This window comes from Dermacentor albipictus, chromosome 6 (genome assembly GCF_038994185.2).
Source record: "Dermacentor albipictus isolate Rhodes 1998 colony chromosome 6, USDA_Dalb.pri_finalv2, whole genome shotgun sequence".
In the NCBI taxonomy this organism is placed as follows: Eukaryota; Metazoa; Arthropoda; class Arachnida; order Ixodida; family Ixodidae; genus Dermacentor; species Dermacentor albipictus.
Window position 1 is genome coordinate 129,842,441 of NC_091826.1, and position 18,914 is coordinate 129,861,354.

General features: G+C 44.6%; 1 protein-coding gene and 3 pseudogenes across 3 annotated transcripts in view; all 4 read left to right on the top strand.

Moving 5' to 3' along the window:
* The window catches only part of LOC139061368 (uncharacterized), a 193,600-nt gene that overhangs the window by 111,360 nt on the left and 63,326 nt on the right, over nt 1-18,914 (top strand). For all 3 annotated transcript variants that reach the window (XM_070541336.1, XM_070541334.1, XM_070541333.1), the window contains exons 7-8: nt 819-903; nt 16,675-16,831. In XM_070541336.1, the coding sequence (XP_070397437.1) occupies nt 819-903; nt 16,675-16,831 (242 nt within the window). The remainder of the gene's footprint in view (nt 1-818; nt 904-16,674; nt 16,832-18,914) is intronic.
* Nucleotides 2,253-4,427, top strand: LOC139061440 (uncharacterized; annotated as a pseudogene).
* On the top strand, nt 8,650-9,375 carry LOC139047141 (uncharacterized; annotated as a pseudogene).
* On the top strand, nt 9,469-10,722 carry LOC139061441 (uncharacterized; annotated as a pseudogene).

The window sequence follows — 18,914 nt, forward strand, 5'->3', positions numbered from 1 at the left end:
GGATTGTATGTCATGAATTGTTACCTGTGCATTCTCTGTTGCACATATTTTATCATTTGGTACATCATTCTTGCGAGGTCTGGTTGGTTGATCTCCATGGAGTTCTTTCAGTAAAATAGAGTTGGCAGTCGCCATTTGTCTGCTTCTGTCTTTTTTAGTATTGCTGTTTCAGCTTGTGTCCTCTGCTAGCTTCCAGAGAACCTCCAGAATGTTTAAGGGACCAAAGTAATCCTGGTGGGTAACCCTGGGAGCCTACAGAGAGGCCGGGACTACGTAGCTCAAGAACTCATCGGACAGAGCTATTGGATTTGGACTCGAGCCACAAATAACCATTAATGAGCCCAAATTATAAAAACCCACTGTCTCCTGTCATTACTAGTAAAGTGTCAAGGACAGTTTCGTTTTGATCTTCTGAAAAAAAGCTACATGCTGGTGCTATCACTTTACCAGGCTCGAAAAGGAAAGGTAGTCGCTAAGAGCATTGGTCTGTCATATGTCCTACAAGATGTTATCTTGGCCACTTCCCAAAGTTCCCCCAAAGTGGACCTTTCCATTTGCATATATGAGGCGCACACTGGATATCTGTTGGGTGAAAGGAAAGAAAAAGCTGTTAATTCTTCCCTTGATGGCAAGAAGGATATTGCCTGAATGGTAGGAAATTTTAATCTTGACTGTTGCTTATTTTCTTTTTTGATAAATTTGGGACCATAAACAATGGCAGGGATAAGGAGCATGTCTGATGAAGTTACAATTTTTGCAAGTTTAACCTGGTACGGCAGCCTATTCAGTGAGCTCTTCCGTACCGTGACATATCGCAGATGACAGAGGCAATGGCATTAGAGACAAAGGGCCAGCCTGCAGGAATTGGAATGCCACCGTGATCGTTCAAGGCTCTTATGCACAGTGAGTAACCTCTTGCAAGAGTGAATGTTTTGTTTCTTCATATTGGTAATTTAACCAGCATGGTGGCACAGTTGCCAGTGGAGCTGTGCTGTCAAGCACTGCATCACATGTTGGTTCCCGCTTGTCATGGCTGCATCTTAATTGGTGCGCATTAAGGTATTTGTGTAATTGAGCTGCATGAGGGTGTTTTCTCTACCATTTACGAGGGTAGTCGTCACCAGAATATGTAGCGTTACAGCCAATGGCAAAAATACTGGTCGAATGAAACTTTCTTCTGTTATTCAAGTTGTCGAGAGCCATGGTCAAAAAGCCTTTACACGGGCTTGTCTAGGAGCACGACTCAGCACAAGTGGCAGGGACACGCAGATACAGCACAGCAAGAATATACTTATGCAAACAAAATAAATTGTGCACAGATGAGCAAAAAATAAAGAATCGCAGATATGCTTTGAGAGTACAGATCCAATAGAAGCATATATATGACACAGAGCATCTACATTGAAGGTGGGCGAGGAGTGCACTACATTGCTATAAACACGAGATATCAGCAATAAGTCTACACTATGTAAAAAATAAAGATTAGATGGACCGAATCAACCTGTATAAACAAAAAAGTGCATCAAGCATTAGTTCAATAATGGCAGCAATGGCATTCGTACTTGTCTGTTCCCTGTGTCTGTCTGTGCCTAACATTTGTTTGCCAGTCAACATGATAGACCAACTAGCCCTACAATCAGCACCTTTGAAATGGGATAAAGAAGTGGTAAAGCAGTAATAAACAAAATAATACAGCTGCACACAAAACGCTGTAAACAGGGTGCGCACAGGTCCTTGAAAACCGTAAAAACCCTTGAATTTGAATATTTGGTTTTCAAGGCCCTTGAAAATCCTGGACTTTTTGCTGCTCCTTGAAAATCCTCGAATTCCTAGCGTAGTACATGGAAATGACTATTATTTAAAAAAAACGCAGTTAAAATATTTGTATTTTCAGTACCGTGTTTCAATATGTGCATTTCAGGCGTAAAAAATCAGTGTGTGCTAATATAGCCAATATTGCGCGACGGTTAGCCACACTGGAGCCACTCGGCTCTGAAGCCAACTGAGCCGATTCAATCCAATCTGATCTTGGCGCTTTGTTATGGTGGTTGACGGCATTGCATTCTGCCGTCGCTTCTGCACCCGACTTGTTGCAGCTGAAACACCTGAATACAAAGCAAATGCCTGGGAAAAACAAATTGCAAGGCGCGTGGCTTCACAACGAGGCTTACAAAGACTGGATTGCACTAGATACGACGAGTGAGCACCGTGCAAGATGCAGGCCTTGCGGAAAGACCTTCGATATCACCAACATGGGCGAGTCGGCGTTAAAGAGCCATATGAAGAGTGCTAAGCATGCTGGTGTCATGGAGATTGCAGCCGACAGTTCGGTGCGAAGGTACTTAGTTCCAAGTACGGGGAAACAGTCAGCCGTCCCACCTCCTTCGCAATCGGGAAATCTAGACGATGCTTGCAAGGCACACGAGCTGGTGACGAACGCGGAGATTCTGTGGACTTTGAAAGTTGTCACATCGCATTTCTCCTATCGGTCGTCGAAGGAAGCAGGCCAGCTATTCCAGCGTATGTTCCCGGACAGTGGCGTGGCCAAAGCATTTTCTTGCCGAGAGAAAAAATGTGCCTATGTGACGTGCCCTAGTCCGAGGCCCTTCTTTTTATCTGCTCTGCAACGGGATATAAAAGATTGCGATTACTACGTGGTACTCTTCGACGAGTCCACGAACGACTGTCTCCAGCGGAAACAATTGGATGTTCACATCCGGTTTTGGAATTCATCTCACAAGGTGGCAACGAGGTACTATACCTCGGTGTTTATCGGGCACTCGACATCCGAAGACATCCAAGGAACGCTGCTGACTGCGCTTGAGCCTTTCCCTCTTGAGAAAATTCTTCAGATTTCAATGGATGGTCCCAATGTTAACCTGAAGTTACTCAAGAATTTCCAAGAGCACCTGTATTCAAGCATACCAAGTTCAATGTCTGGACATTGGGACTTGTGGCCTCCACACCATGCACAACGCCTACAGGGCGGGTGTTACAGCAAGTAAGTGGGGACTTGACTGTCTGCTCTCCAGTCTGAGCGCGCTTTTCCATGGTTCTCCTGCAAGAAGGGAGGACTTCTCAGCAGTTACCGGTCAGGATACTTTTCCCCTGAACTTTGTTGCCCACCGGTGGTTGGAGAATGTGCCTGTGATAGAGAGAGCCTTGCTCTTGTGGTGTGACATTAAAAAGTTTATTGCAGCTGCAAGGAAGAAGGAAGTAAACCCCCCCAAAGTGTGGATCATTTCACAACTTGTGTGAGTTTGCCAGTGATGACCTACTGCTAGCAAAGCTTCAATTTGCACTGGGTGTGGCCATGACCCTCAAGCCATTCCTCACTGAGTACCAAACGGATCAGCCCATGGTGTTCTTTCTTGCAAGGGACTTGGAAACTGTGGTCAGGAAGCTGCTGGCGAAGTTTCTGAAGTGCTCGGTCTTGTCTTCAGCAAAAGGAGCCACTGGTCTGCTGATGGTGGACATTGAAAGCACCGAGAACCACACTCCACTTGAAAAGGTGGATGTAGGCCATGCCGCTGAACAGACTGTCAGGAAAACTAAAGCAAGCCAAAAGGACGTGTTCCAATTCCGCATGGAATGCAAACGCTTCTTGATCAGTGTGACAAAGAAGGTGCTTGAGAGAAGTCCACTGAGATTCCCAATCGTGAGGAGTTTGTCCTCTCTGGACCCACGACAAATGTGTACTAAACCAGATGAGTGCCTGGCCGGCTTCAGAAGAGTGTTGGATGCCCTCATTACAGCGGGCAGAATGTCTGAGCACCAAAGAGACACTGTACTAGGGGAGTACACCGAGTTCCTGCAGGAAGAGATGCATAACCTGCGAATGTTTGAGAAGAACGTAAACAGGTTGGACGAGTTCTTGACTGAGCTGATGAAGTTTAATTCATCATGTGGGGAACTGTGCAAGGTTGTCAAACTTTTGCTCGTGCTCAGCCACGGACGGGCCATTGTGGAGCGAGGGTTTAGCGTGAACCGCCAGGTTGCTGTAGAAAACCTGAAGGACCTGTCGTACATTTCGCAACGTATTGTGTGCGATGCTGTGGACAAGGCAGGGGGCGTCCTTAACGTCGCTATTACAAAAGAGCTGAGGACTGCTGTATCAGCTGCCCGGCAGCAGTATGCTGCATATCTGGAAGCAGAAAAAAAGAAGCAGTGTGACCATGTAAGGGAATCAAAGAGGCGCTGCATTGACGAAGAGATTGACGCAATGAAAAAAAAAGAAAAAGAAACTCCAGGCAACAATAGCTGACCTCCAGGCTTCAGCGGATACCTATGCCGAAAAGGCAGAAGCAGCAAATGATCTGAAGTATGTGGTCAGATCAAATAGTCTGAGGAAGGCTGCACGAAGCAAGACTGAGGAACTGTGTAGCCTGAACCAGAAGATTCAGGAAAAGCGGCAGGAGCTCCCCTGAAGTTGCCACTAGCACTTTTGCAGAATGGATTGCTGTTCGACATTGGTGCACTGCACTGCAGTGTGTTTTTCAAGACGGAACATATATTATGTTGGTTTAGTGCAGTACAAGCTGTTCCTAGAAATGATTTTTTTTCGAATTTGTTCAGTAATATTATCTTGGTTTAGTGCAATATAAGCTGTTCCTTTAAGTGCTTTTTTTTCGACTTTGTTCAGTAAAATTTGTACCTGATATTGAAAACTGCTGTATGTAGCATTGTGTTGAGTCCTTGAAAATACTCCCACTGAGCCTTGAAATTCCTTGAATATCCTTGAATTTTCCCCTTTTGAGTCTGTACGAACCCTGGTAAAGTGCTGTAACTGATATTTTTACGTCAGTTGGTTCAAGTGAAACAACAAAAGGAAATGCAGAATTTCGTTCCCACAGTTAGGGCGCGTACATGGGATATCCCACACCTGAATGAGGCGAGTGTTATAAGTATGGCCAAAAATGGCCAACAGTGTGAACCGGTGATAGGTACAGTCGCGGACAGAATAAAATGGACCACGGGATCTCCGAAAACGTTCAATTCCCGAGCAGCCTGTAACAGTAACCAGTAAAACTGCCCACGACAACGTTGTTAGCATATTCTAGTCGAGGTCCAAAATGCAAATACCAGATTGCGTTGTGAGGTTGCGGAGATATTCAGCTTTTTCTTAGATTTCATGGTCCATAATATTCTGTCCGTGACTGTACATCTTTAATGTTGTTTCCAGTTGCAATCTTTGACACCAGGTGGTGGCACTTGCGAATGCTAATGCCATTGTGTGTAGTTGTCATTCTTTACTTTGTTTTTTCCAGTGGAGGGGGGGTGGGGGCTCAAATGCTTGCATTGGAAACCTGGCTGTGTGTGCACTGCATTTCTGAGAAACAGTTCTTGCCTGCTGTGTGAAAAGGTTGAAAGAGCCCCTCATCGGGCCCCACCAGAAAATTTTGCTTACACTAATTCTATAGCGCCATCCAGGGAAGATTCTTCTGCAAGAATTTTTAGAAAGCGTTCATTAGGAGCCAAGGCATAAGTGAATGAAATGATGGGAGGCCATTACTGGGAGAGCCACAATTTTTTACACAATGCCTCGCAGACCTTGCCTACAAGAAAGTGGGACCCTGTGCTCAATGCCACTGCCACAGGGCGTAGACCTTTGAATGACTGAACACCCACTGTTACGATGCTTTCAGCCCTTCTCTGAATAGACGCACAAATGTTGCAAAGTTTTTTTTTGGTAAGAAAATCAACTATAGGCAATCTTCTTGATCCCACACCACACCTTATTAGACACCACACTTCATTAAGGGGGGACGCGGCAATTGAGGTGGTCATATTGTCAAAATTTGTGATTTTCTGATTTATATTTTTTTGCGATCCATGGACCTTTATTTACCTCGTAGTGAAATATTGTAACAAAATATGTGGTAGAAATCAAGAAAAGAGCACTTTCGTAGAGTGCTATCATCAAAAATAGCAAAAAAATCGGGCTTCGGAAGGCCCCGTCGCACCGCGGATCGCCCGGCTATCCATTGACGCAGTGCCGCCATCTTGGTATCATCACAAAGAGGAGAGATCGCAGCTAAAAATAGCTAGAGCGACGCATTTCTCCACTGAAAAATCAACCAGCAAATGCAAGCGCAAAATCGGCAAACCCGGCATTGCAATTGGGTGTAGCAGTCACGTGGGGCACAGGGCGTGCTCCTATTGGCTGTTGTAGATTTAAATTGCTGACGAACCTCTCGTGTGCATTTGCGCAGCAGCGAGCGGAGCATGCTGGTCAACGTAACTGATGATCGTGGCAGCTTACGCATGTTTTCTGCGTTGAGCTCCAAAGGAATGAAGTCCTGAACGGCCCACGTGTACGGACGACCACGAAAGGCATAGAAAAGTAGGAGAAAACTGCTCGTGGAAGCGGATACCGCCGAGCTTGTCGACGAGGCACGACTGGCGCACGTGGGTGACTGGGAAAGCGTGCCCACGGGCAGTGCTGACGACGTGACCACCGAACACCTATGCGACCGCGAGCAATGATGAAGGCACAACCGCGAGTGATGGTGAAAACGCGACTGCAAGCGATGGTGAAGGGGTGTGCGTGAGTGACGGTGAAGGTGCGACCGCGAGCGCCAGTGACATTACGTCCGCTAGCAATGGTGAAGGCCCGTCCGCGAGCGATGGTGAGGGCACGTCCGCGAGCGATAGTGAAGACACAACCGCGAGTGATGGTGAAGGCGCGACCGCTAGCGATGGTGACGTTACGTCTGCATGTGGTCGTGCCGGCAACGCGACATCGGCGAAGCAGAAGGTTTCGCATCAAATATTCAACTGCGAATTTCAGCTCCAACTCCACTAATAAAGAGGTTGCGCAATGAGAGACAAGAGTGGACGTTTTGAATGCGCTTTCACCTGCCTCTGCACTACAGATGGATGCATGGTGACCAAAAAGGCAACTACGGTGCATGAAGCTGCTGCAAGAATGCAAAAAAAATACATCAAAATGTAAAGAAAATGTGGCCCCACAGGCAAAGGACCACATTCCAGGAGGGTTTTAGGTGCATAAAATAAATATTTAAATGTTTACAACAAATGAAACATCGAGCTCCGTTTTCTCAGCTTTCATTTTTTGTGCAGTTGCTTTCAGCCTTTCCTGTGCCATTTCACAATGAATGAAGACAAAATCATTCTGTCTTTTGCAGTTCGATCCTGAAACATTGATGAGTGCAATAAAGCTGTCCATTTTAACTGCACCTCATAAAAATATTTATAGTCGGTTTTTTGCAAAAGTCGTTGGACAATATGCACAGGAGAGCTAAAAAAATATTTTTGCGCTCATTTTGGCATATAAAAAATAAACCAATAGCTTTATTGCACAGAATGGGCTTTTGTGAACATGCGGATGTGAAAATCTTGGCTAACTTATGTGTAAATAATTAATTAATTTGGGAATGATCATTACAGGCTGTCAGTTGTGTAACTCGAAAACTATAATAGATAGCACAAAACTAATTTCAGTTATGGTATCAGCATAACAAATCACACCGCCATGCCAAATTTCAACAATTTATTCCCACTAATTAAAACAAAAGTTTTCGTTGCCACGTCCCCCCTTAAAAGGCACACACACAGCTCTCATCTATCTGTCTATCCATCTGTCCTTCATCCATAAGCATGCACAAGAGTGCGAGACTTGGACTTTGATCTCCCTACCCAGTGGCCTAGTACTGGGGAGGGAGGGTGGTGTGGGGGTGGCCCGGGTGCCAGATGCAGGAGGGAAGGGGGTGTCATATATGCCTCTCTTTCCACTGGCGTGTAAATGGTAGCGGAACGTTTCACATGCGGGGCGGGGCGCTCATGCAGTGCGCTCATGTACCACCATGTTTTTGTGTCGTCAGTATGTATAGGGGAGAGTCTGGAGGTTTGGGACAGTTGGACGAATGGGACAACTTGTGTATCTCTCCTTCAGTTAGTTCAAACACGTTCAGTGACTACTCACGAGATGGCGTTTGCATACCGAGAGCCTGGGTGTAATGGTGGACGTCTTCTGCGGATCAATTTTTCTGAGACTAGAAATCTTCTTTTTCACGTGTCAAAAGTAAGTATCTGCTGTCTCAATTGCACCTCTCTCGAATTTAAACCACTCTGCGTAGGCTTATACTGATTTGTCTCCGAAAACTCACATCAACCTCGTACTTCAAGCAATAACGTGTTTAGGCCTAACAAGAAAATGTTTGCGATTGAATGTTTTTTTTTTTTACTTTAGACGACGTAGCTTGGGAGGAATGGGACAGTTGAGTTGAGCATGGAATGGGACACTGTCCCATTCCTCCCCACAGTAAGGCTGGTGCTGTGTCTAGCGAATCAGCTTCATGGTTGAGCCGCGTTATCTCCGAAAGCTGTCATTTGTTTATTTCGTATTTTATACTTATATGGTGCCATGAAATTATATTAAATAACAGGCAGGCTGACTACGTGACATATCTCGTTGACACACTAAACGAAAGGGGCATTATAAAATGCGATCTTGCTCCACTTAAAAAGCTTAGATTACTCTGCAGATTTGTGAGCAACCTGGCCTAATTGCGTGAATAGTAGGCTGCAGCAGGAGTGCTGTTAAGTGCATGCGATGAACTTAAGCATGCTTCGTGTACATGAACATTTACATTTGCAAATTATTGATCCATTTCAATTTTCAGGAAGATGCCAAGGGTATAGTACAAGAGAAAGCATTCCGGCAGAGCGCAAACATTGAACAATTTGGTGCTGGATGCTGTGAGATTGGTGTGCAATGAAAAGAAAAGTATAAGAGACATAGCAGAAGCTTTTAAAATATCAAAATCATCGCTTGGTCGAGCAGTGAAGAAGTACAAAGAATGTGATGACAGAGGCGGCATCTTGTTCAAGTCCAATTTGGTCTGTGGAATGGTCTTCACAGCAGAAGATGAAATACTCTTGAAAGAGTATTTGCTGAAAGCAAAGAAGATGCATTATGGGCTTATGAGAATGCAGGTTCGTTCACTGGCGTACCGCTTTGCAACAGCCTTAAACTGGAAGTGCCCGGCATCATGGGAAGTCAATAAAGTAGCTGGAAGAGGCTCGTTCATGGGCTTTGTGGATCGCCATCCAGAGCTATCGCTTCGATTGCTGGAAGCGACCAGTCTTGGTAGGGCAACAAGTTTCATCAAGACCAACGTTGATGCTTTCCTTTCAAATCTGAAAGGCATCTATGACCAATATAAGCTAACTCTGGACCACATCTACAATTGCGACGAAACGGGCTTCACAACTGCACACAATCAGCCAAAGATAGTAGCAGCACATGGTGAGAAGCAAATTGGTCAAGTCACATCAGCAGATCACGGTGAATTGGTGTCTGTTTTGTGCAGTGTCAATGGCATAGGAAACGCTCTGCCGCCAGTGTTCATTTTTCCATGGATGAGACTTGTAGATTATTATTATTTTTTTTTTCTGAAAGGCGCCCCAGATGGAACTCTTGGTTTGGCAAACAGATCGGGGTGGATGTCTAGTGAAATGTTTTGCTGGCATTAGAACACATTGTGAGGCAAACAATGTGCTCGAAGGAAGCACCCATTCTTGTAATTCTTGACAATCATGAAAGCTATGTCAGCATCAGTACCATCAACAAGGTTAAGAGAGTGGCATAATTCTGCTGACCTTTCCCCCACACTGTAGCCACCGCCTGCAGTCACTTGATGTGTCCATATATGGTCCATTCAAATCTCGGTACAATGCTGCTTGCAATGATTGGCTCATAAATAACCCAGGGAAGGCCATCTTCATCTATAATGTTGGAGAACTATTAGGATCTGCCTACGTATTAACGGTGACACAAAAGGACATAATCTCGGGCTTTCAGAAAATGGGCATTTGGCCTTTCAATAGCGAACCCTTCACTTCGGATGACTACTTGATGTCATCAGTAATTGGGGGACCGACGTGTAACATCCCCAAGTGGAGAGGTGTCACGACAGACAGCCACCGTCATCAGTGAAACAAACAGCTCAAGGCTTCTGGCATATGTTTTGAACTCTGAGACAAACACTGAGGGAGCTCAAAACATCCCTACACAACTCGTCACACCTACTGTCGATAAAGCAGCCTCGATGCCAACGGCATCTCCAAGCCGATTTATTCCAAGTGATCTTAGGCCCTACCCTAAGGCTGCACCACGCAAGACAGGCAAAAAAGGAAGGTACGGCAAAAGTCCTTACACCAGAGAAGCATATGATTGAGCAAGAAGCTGCAGAGAAGTTTTTACGACAGAGCCTGAAAAAAAGAATGCTTAATCAACACAGTTATGACTGCCGCCACTACCCGTCCTAAAAAGAAACGGTGAGTTCAGAAGGATTTCAGTTCTTCAAGTGAAGAAGAGACTGTTGCCGTTGCATTCGGTGATTCTGACAGTGACATGTCAAATTTCAATAATGAGATGCAGGAAATTTCTGAGGCCGATTGGCCAAATCAAGCTGTTGGAGCGACGAAGAGTGACTTTGATCTTGTCGGGTTTAGTAAAAAAAAATCTGACATCTATTACACTGGTAAAGTTGAGAGCAGTGACAACGTTGATGTGCGTGTCCACTTTCTAGACAAGAAAAAGAGCTGAAAATTTTACTTTCCTCATAAAGATATAAGCAATGTACCAGTCATGGACATAGTGATGAAGGTGCCAGTTCCTAAAACTATCTGGGGAACAAAGCTCTGCAACCTTGTGTCAAGTTTGATGTTGACCTATTGGCTTATAACGTTTGCTGAAGACGTTGGAACCAGTGCGTTGCAGATGTTCCATTCCTCCCAAATGATGTCCCACTCCACCCAAAGGGAGGGGTGGAATGGGACAGATTTTAGCTGTTAGAAACTATTTTTTTAAAGCTGCGCCAGAAGCGGTAGGAACCAGTGCTCCTCAGAATTTGTGCAGCATGTTTCGACTTGTACTGTAATCCATCAAAGAACTGGTTACATTTAAAGTAAACAAAACTAAAATACGTTTATGATACGTCCCATAAAACTACGTCCCATTCCTCCAGACTCTTCCCTACAGTGTTCCATTTATTAGTCTTGTATCATTTGTATTAGTTTTGTATCAGTTTCGAGGTGTTGAATAAAAACAGTCTCCTAGTTATAGCTAACCATCTCCATCATTTTGTTGTTGGTACGGTGGCGTCCCACAGGGCGGAGTATTGAGCCCTATTCACTTTAACCTAACTATGATTGGCCTTGCTGAAATATTACCCAAGACAGTTCACCTATCAATGTATGCTGATGATATTTGTTTTTGGTCTTCTGCCATGACTCGTCTTCAAGTGCGTGCAAGAATTCAGCGGGCAGCCACCCTAACTTGTTTGTATCTCCGCAAACAAGGCCTTAGTGTGTCCATAGAAAGATGCGTGTTAATCGCGTTTACGTGCAAACCCATGGCACCGTACCCTGTTTCTCTCAATGGCCAGGGTATCAAATACCAGAAGTATCCGCACTTCTTAGGTATGATTATTGACAGGGACCTTTCATGGAGCCCCACTGCATCTACCTGTGCGGAAAAACCTGGGCACGTTGGTATGTTCCATGCTGCAGCTATACAGAGCACTGTTTCTGGGCTTTTTGCAGTACATCTTGTCGGTTTTGGTGAACACGTGTAAAACAAACATTCGTAGCCTCGAAAGTTTGCAAGACCAGGCTCTACGGACATGTCTTGGACTACCACGATGCGCCTCGACTTGTGCAACACTCTGCTTACTAGAGACTGCTTGCTTTCAACATTTTTAATGATTGGTGACCCAAAAGCACTCATTACCCAGTCACTATATTGCTGCTTTGCCAGCACAAAGACCTCAAGCCACATTTTCCAAACTTGTTGTGACACATCAGAGCTACCTTCCGTTGGGTTTTACCCAACAGCAAGACCACTGTTACCCTTCTGGTGCCTTGGACAGCCACAAGTACGCCTCATGATTCCAGGAATTACGAAGACGACCCGTCAATCAACAGTGGCTCTACGTCAGTTCACACTGTCATTACTGAATGAGGCATGTGAACAAAGACTGCCGATTTACACTGATGGATCTGCCTCAGCTATCAGCTCCACAGGCGCTGGTTAAATTTAACAAGTGTCCCATATAACAATCTCTACAGCAACAGAACTTGCCGCTCTACGTGTTACTGTTAATTACACCGTGCAAGCCAAACCTCAAAAGTGGGTCGTTCTTTGTGACTCCTAGGCAGCCCTTTAGAGTCTGCAGTCAGCCTTACAACGCAAGACCCATGAACAACTGGTGTTTGAGACCAGAGAGGTTTTCCATCAAGCGCACATAAACGGACACGACACCATCTTCCTATAGCTTCCAGGACACTGTGGCATCGTCAGAACGGAAATGACCTTGCTGATGGTGCGGCCTGGTCAGACCATAAAGAAATTGTGACACTTCCTATACCCTTATCAAGGACAGACGCTGCGAGGAGTCGTTTACTTGCTCAAATCAAGACTGAAACTTTGTGGAACACTCCAATTTTCTCCAACTGTCATCTCCACCAGCTGGATCCTACATTGAGGCTGCAGATTCCATCGAACTTCTTCTGCCGTGATTCAACTTTACTGTGCCACCTGTAGTTAGGGGTGGCTTTTTGAATGAGTAGGCTTTTATAAAAGCGTACACATTCCTTACTGGAATTACCGACACACCAATTTGTGACTTGTGCAAATGTGAAGAGACGATCGAGCTCGTGTTGTGTTTTTGTAACCTCTATGAGATTGAACGCGATATTATTCGGACGGGGTTAAGCTGATTGGATAGCAGACTATTTTCAGAGACTAAGATTCTTGGACAATGGCCCCACGCATCGCAGGCTCACAAAGTGATGTGGGCACTGCTACGTTTCATGAAATCGACTGACCTCAGTGACCGATTATAGACGCGAAGTTATGGACATCCATACGTATTCACACTGATAGTACCTTCTTCCCTCCCGCTCCTTTCTTCGCTTAAACACCTTCCTCTGTCCATTGAAAGTTTGTATGTAGAATCAAATGAGTGGTCACTCTATCTTCAAAGAATATACATCAGCCAAACATATTTCCTGAAAGTCCACTCTAACCCTCAACATCCATATTTCAATACCGTTAACGATATGACATATGCTACACTCTTTCATAATCGTCCCTCCGTAAGACAGCCTTTCTCGCTGCGTGTGAGGGAGCTTAGTGATCAAATGCATGTCCCACTCCTCGAGCTCCGCCTAATGCCTCCAGCCAAGCTGCTACCTCCTTGGGAGGGGCAGCTAATAGAATGCGATATATCTTTTGTGCAAGTTGCAAAGCATGCTCCGGAGATTGAAATCCAAATGCATTTCCGGGAACTCCAGTACAAATATTCCTGCACGGAGTTCTACACAGATGCATCGAAGTCGCACGACGGGGTGTCCTATGCAGCCGTCAGTCCATCCTTCTCGGAATCCGACGTACTGCATCCGGAAATCAGTATCTTTACGGCTGAGGCCTACGCACTCTTGTCGGTTGTAAAGCATATAAAGAAATTAAAACTCCAGAAATCAATTATATATACGGACTCCCTTAGTGTTGTGAAGGCCTTGATGTCATTCTGTAACCACAAAAATCCGGTAATTAATGAACTCTACTCTGTCCTGTGCAAAGCATATATATCTAACCAACATGTGATTATATGCTGGGTGCCTGGACATAGGGGCATCGAGGGTAACGTTCTAGTGGACCAGATGGCCACATCAATTTCAATGCATGCAGTTAATCGTACTGCTTCGGTCTCTGTCACAGACCCGAGGACTTTCTTAAGAAGAAAACTGCGAAACTACTGGCAACGCTTGTGGGACCTGGAAACAAATAATAAACTGCATGTAATAAAGCCACAATTAGGTTTCTGGCCTCCTGTAACAAAATCCCGCCGGACAGATGTCCTATTCTGCCGTCTAAGAATAGGACATACTTTTGGCACACATAACTTTTTACTCACCGGAAACGAGCCTCCAACCTGTGGTACATGCGGGGAGAGGCTGACCGTCCTCCACGTCCTACTCGAGTGTCTTGAAGCCGAATCTGAAAGAAAAAAAAATTTTCTCTTAGCATACCGGCACCACATCCCCCTTCATCCTGTTATGTTACTTGGTCCAGAACCACTCTTTGACACCAACGCCGTCTTAGGTTTTTTGAAAGATGTTGTGTTGCATGTTATTAGCCCCACACGTTCGTAGCACTTCCTCTCTTCAGAGGATGCCGCTGCGACAATTATTTTGAATAGCACATGCCTCTAGGCCCTTGTGGTTCAAGGGCTCTAGCGAGGCAGTAGTGCTGTAAGCAATTTGACATCTCGCATATTTTAAACAATGCATCATTCTTTTACAATGGATTTTAATGTTCATAGTATACGTCATTAGTCATCGCCATAATTTTATAGCACGTAGATTTTACGGACTTTACAGCGACTATTTTTAGGCCACTTTACAGCCAAGTCACATCTTCCATAATACATCGTTAACACTACCACTTGTCATGGCGCTCTTTGGCCAAACCTGGCCCTTGCGCCACAAAACGCCACACATCATCATCATTCCTCTGTCTAGGGTGGCAAACCGGACGTGCACCTGGTTGAACTTCCTACCTTTCCTTCATTCTTTCCTCCTCCTACTCCTCTTGCTGTTGTTGTGTGACTTTGTTTCAGAAATAGTGTCCTGTTTTAGCTACACAAAATTTCACAAAAAGTTTAATTTTGTGAGAGTATCTCCCGGTATTCTATCAGGTTAATGTCTTCATAACCACAAGGAACTCGGTATCATGCAAAATGTGGCAGATAATTAATAAGGATATCCTAAATAACTGCTTAATTAGCAATTATAGAGGAAACATTGCAATTCTGGAATTGAGGACCCAAAGTCATATCATTAACTCAACAAAATCTTCTCTAAACAAAATTGTCTTGGGTGCTAGAGCCTGCAGTATTTTGGCACTGTGGGCGGCCCAGTAGGGCAGTACCGAAAGAAATATGAAATAGGGCACCAGTGATGTCGATCTCTCTATTCTCTCCATTGTAAGTTAAGACCAACAGTAGCGCAAGCTTTTGCTGGCTCGGGCTTCATGGTGGCCTTCTCGTTTTTTGCATGGTGACACCAGGAATCAATGCAGAGCATGCTCTCTTCCGTTTCCAACCTTGTGGCGTTACCACAGCTCAGATGATCACATTTGCCAATAGCAGCAAATAAAGGCTTTGTGGATCAGAATGAAGAGAACTCATGATTGTCGTAGCATTGGCGCCCGTGCAGCAAGAAAGCAGGTGGCATTTTCCGATAGGGTGGGGAGATCAGCGTCACTGACACATTATTTAATTCTCTTTTGGGTTTAGGTCTGGGGACAGGCAAAATACTGCACACCGTAGTGCCTACGATGATTTTTGGGAAGTTGTTGTTGGGCAACATATGACTTTTGGGCTTCAATTTTGCAAATGCAATACTGCCTCTAAAATTGCTAATTTAAACTTTATCTGTATTGGCTGCCAAGCCATACAGTCTGACAGTAGATGTGCAAATGTGCCTATCACAAGTTATTGCATCACCGTGTTATTTGGTGCAGAAAATAAAACAGCCTGTATACCTGCTATATTAGCAATCTCTGGGAACGAAAGCGAATGAGGGTGTGGGGGAGGGTTCAAGGCCACTGTGCTGGTGCTGAAACATCACCCCCACTCCCCAGAAATGTTCGGTATCCTCGCCTTCCTGACTACACCCGGGAAAGGGGAGGGGAAGGGGGGGGGGGGAGGGGGAGGGAGGGGTAGGGGGAATTGACAGGAGACCTATGGGTCCCAGGTGCCAGATGGCCTAGCTACATCACAGCACACAACTAGGTGTATTCAGGGTATTTATAAGCCAATGCTCAAGGGAAATGAGCCAGTTCAGCTGTTCTCATACTATATGCTGAATTCGGTTATTTTCTTTAACAAATTAATTAACAACTGGTTTCGCTCAGTTCTTTCTAGTTCAATATATATTCTTTTCATGCCTTTTTGTGAGCAAGCTTAATCATAGACTTTTCTGGCAATCCTGCTTGTTATCCCAGTTTGTTTCATTTTTACCTACTTTATTCTTTCATTCCATTTAACTAGTTTTCCTGCTTATTTCCATTTTTTTATTCCTCTACATTTTGGCCAACTTTTTATCTGTTGTTTATGCATTAGAAATGGAATATGCATAATTGCACTTTGACCTTTTTATATGACGATCATTCTAAATTTTTCTTCACATTTTTAATACTTGTGCTGAAGCATCATCCCCCCCCCCTCCCCCTACTCCCCCCATATTTTCTATATCCTCGCCTTCCTGACTACACTAGGGGGGGGGGGAGGGGGGGTTGACAGAAGACCTATGGGCCCCGGGTGCCAGAAGACCTAGCTACGCCATTGTCCCTACCACAGGATAAATGTGCTTTCTTGGATCATGTTTAGTCACACATGGTTGCTGTTGTCGAGGCATTGATTAATTTATGAACTTTTCTTTTAAGGTTATTTTTGTCTGTTTTTTGTGTTTTGGTGCTACCTGCCTTGTATATACTTGTAACATGTTTGTAATAAACCTTCAGTTGAAAGACGGCACTTGTGTCCATCACTTCTTTTTTGTCAGTATCTGTTGAGCTGATACATCACGAATTTGTGCCTTTGATTAGCGTTGCGTGTCGAAACTTGCCTGGCCTTGCAGGAGCATTACGGCATCCGTGAACCTCTTTGAGGACAAGATGCCCCAGTGTGGACAGCTGCGCATAGGTCTGTGGGAAGCGATGAGCAGCGAGGGGGACCAGTCTACCCCCTGCCTCACTGGAATCATCTTTGCAGGCGAAAAGACAAAGACCGTCGCTGTAAGTAGTGCGAGGAAGGAACTGGCCAATGCTTTTAGTTTTGGACTGTTGCAGTTTCAGATAACATAGATATAAAGCAGCCTTCCTGCAAAATTTGGGCAATATTGGTTTGTGCACATCGTGAAAATCTCACAAAGATGATGATGATGACAAAGTCTTTGATGCTGAAAAGGAAAAAATATGTTGCCATTGCTGCTGGCCAAAAATAATGCGAAACGCAGAACATCAAAAACCATTGCGGCTTCTTGGCATGACCTGTCGTCAAATTAGGCAGCACCGATAATACTATGAAAAATTGAGGAGGTGATGGGCTGGCATTGGCAGCGTGCCCATTTAACGCCAACTGCCACAAAATTTTGGACGGTTAAAAGAAGAAAGTGCCTAGTTTAAGATAATGTAGACATAAAGAAGCCTCCATGCAGAATTTAATTTTTGAAATACAAGTGTATGTCTCACAAAAGCTTACAAGAATAGCTGTTTTTGATATTGAAAGTGGGAAAAAAAAAATAAAAAACGCTGCCATTACTGTTTGCTGGAAGTGACGCATCACTGAACGTGCGGCTCCTCGGCGTGTCCTCGGAAATTGCAACGACAAATTTGTACAATCCTGGAGGCCACACTGCTGCATAGCATAGATACCGTGGTTGCCGCTGATTACTGCGACAAGACCTCTTGTTACCGACACACTTGGACTGCCGCATGCTCCAATTGGCCTCTGTGGTTCTCTGTGGCATGGCGATGCAAGCTAGCCCATGCAGCCCGGTGCCCTTGGCATGCTCAGAAATCTCGGTTGCTGCGTGCTGAGACTTGAGCCACAGCGACGCCACCAGGTGCTGCATTAATCGCCTGCTCAGGTGCAGTTCCAAGGGGCCCTGTGACCATTTTGCCTGCCAGTTTCTGCAGCACAGCTCATTCCTTGTGTTATCCCAAAGAGAATGCAAAAAAAAAGGTAAACTGAAGATTGACACAGTCAAAGAAAAGTTATTCAGCTTACTAATTCAAAATAAAGCAGGTAAAAGAGGCATAAGCTTTCTCCTTTCACTCACCCATTGAGGCTTTATGCTGCTTTCAGTCAAAATGCAGTTTACATCTCGCCGCATGACCGGAAGCTTTCTTTACATTGTAGTCTTCCTGTCAGGAGCCACAGCTGCGCTGTTTGATGATGTCGTTACTATGTTTACAATAACTGCACCTAGTACGAGTAAAGTTGTGTTCTGTTTAGGAGTCAGCAGCAAGTGCAAATAATGTGGTGCGACTCAGACGAGATGGGCAATCGTGCACAATCCTTAGCCTTGCTGGATGTGGTGGCGCCATGTTGTTAAGGGCTTTAAAAATCAACTTCCTTATTTCTTCATGGATATTGCTGAAAATTGGCACAAATGTTTAAAATGTCTCCCTGATGCTTCCATAAAAGTTTCAGAGGAATACCATGAGAACATTTTATTGAGCAGAATTTTTCTTCCTTGAACTTTCTGGAGGGCCAGGGGAGCTTAAAAAATTGTGATAGAAGGCTCGTTGAGTATTGGCTGCATAGCTAAATGTGTGCTCAATGTTGCGACAGTCTTCCCCCCCCCCCCTTTTTTTTTCCACAACACAGATTTTTTGGAGTGTCATTTATTATGTTACCTTTGCATCAAGCGCACTTTTGGTGTGAACGAATAGCCACATTATAAAGTTTATAAAAAGTCGTGATAAAAAAGCGATACTGTCATGACCTGCGCTGTAGTCCAACGAATGTGACAAAAAAAAGTCAGAATAGGCTAAACGGTAACAAAAGAAATCAGCTCCAGAAATTGAGCAGAAAAGCAAGAAAATAGTTTTGACATAACGGCTCTTAAAGTTTCACGTTCTCTTCAGTTCTCTAAAAGGCACCAAATTTGTAGTCTTTTGGGTGTTTGTAGTAATTTGGGGTGCTTTGTGATGTGGGGCTTCATGGACATGTGGGTTCTGGTATTTGTATAGCATTCTTTGCTGCTGCTCTACAAAGAGCACGGTGCCTGGGTTTCGAACCAAGTAAAATGCAGAGCTCCGTGTGGGCATGAATATAGTTTGTGTTCCAGTAGCCAGCAAAGTGAAAAGTAGC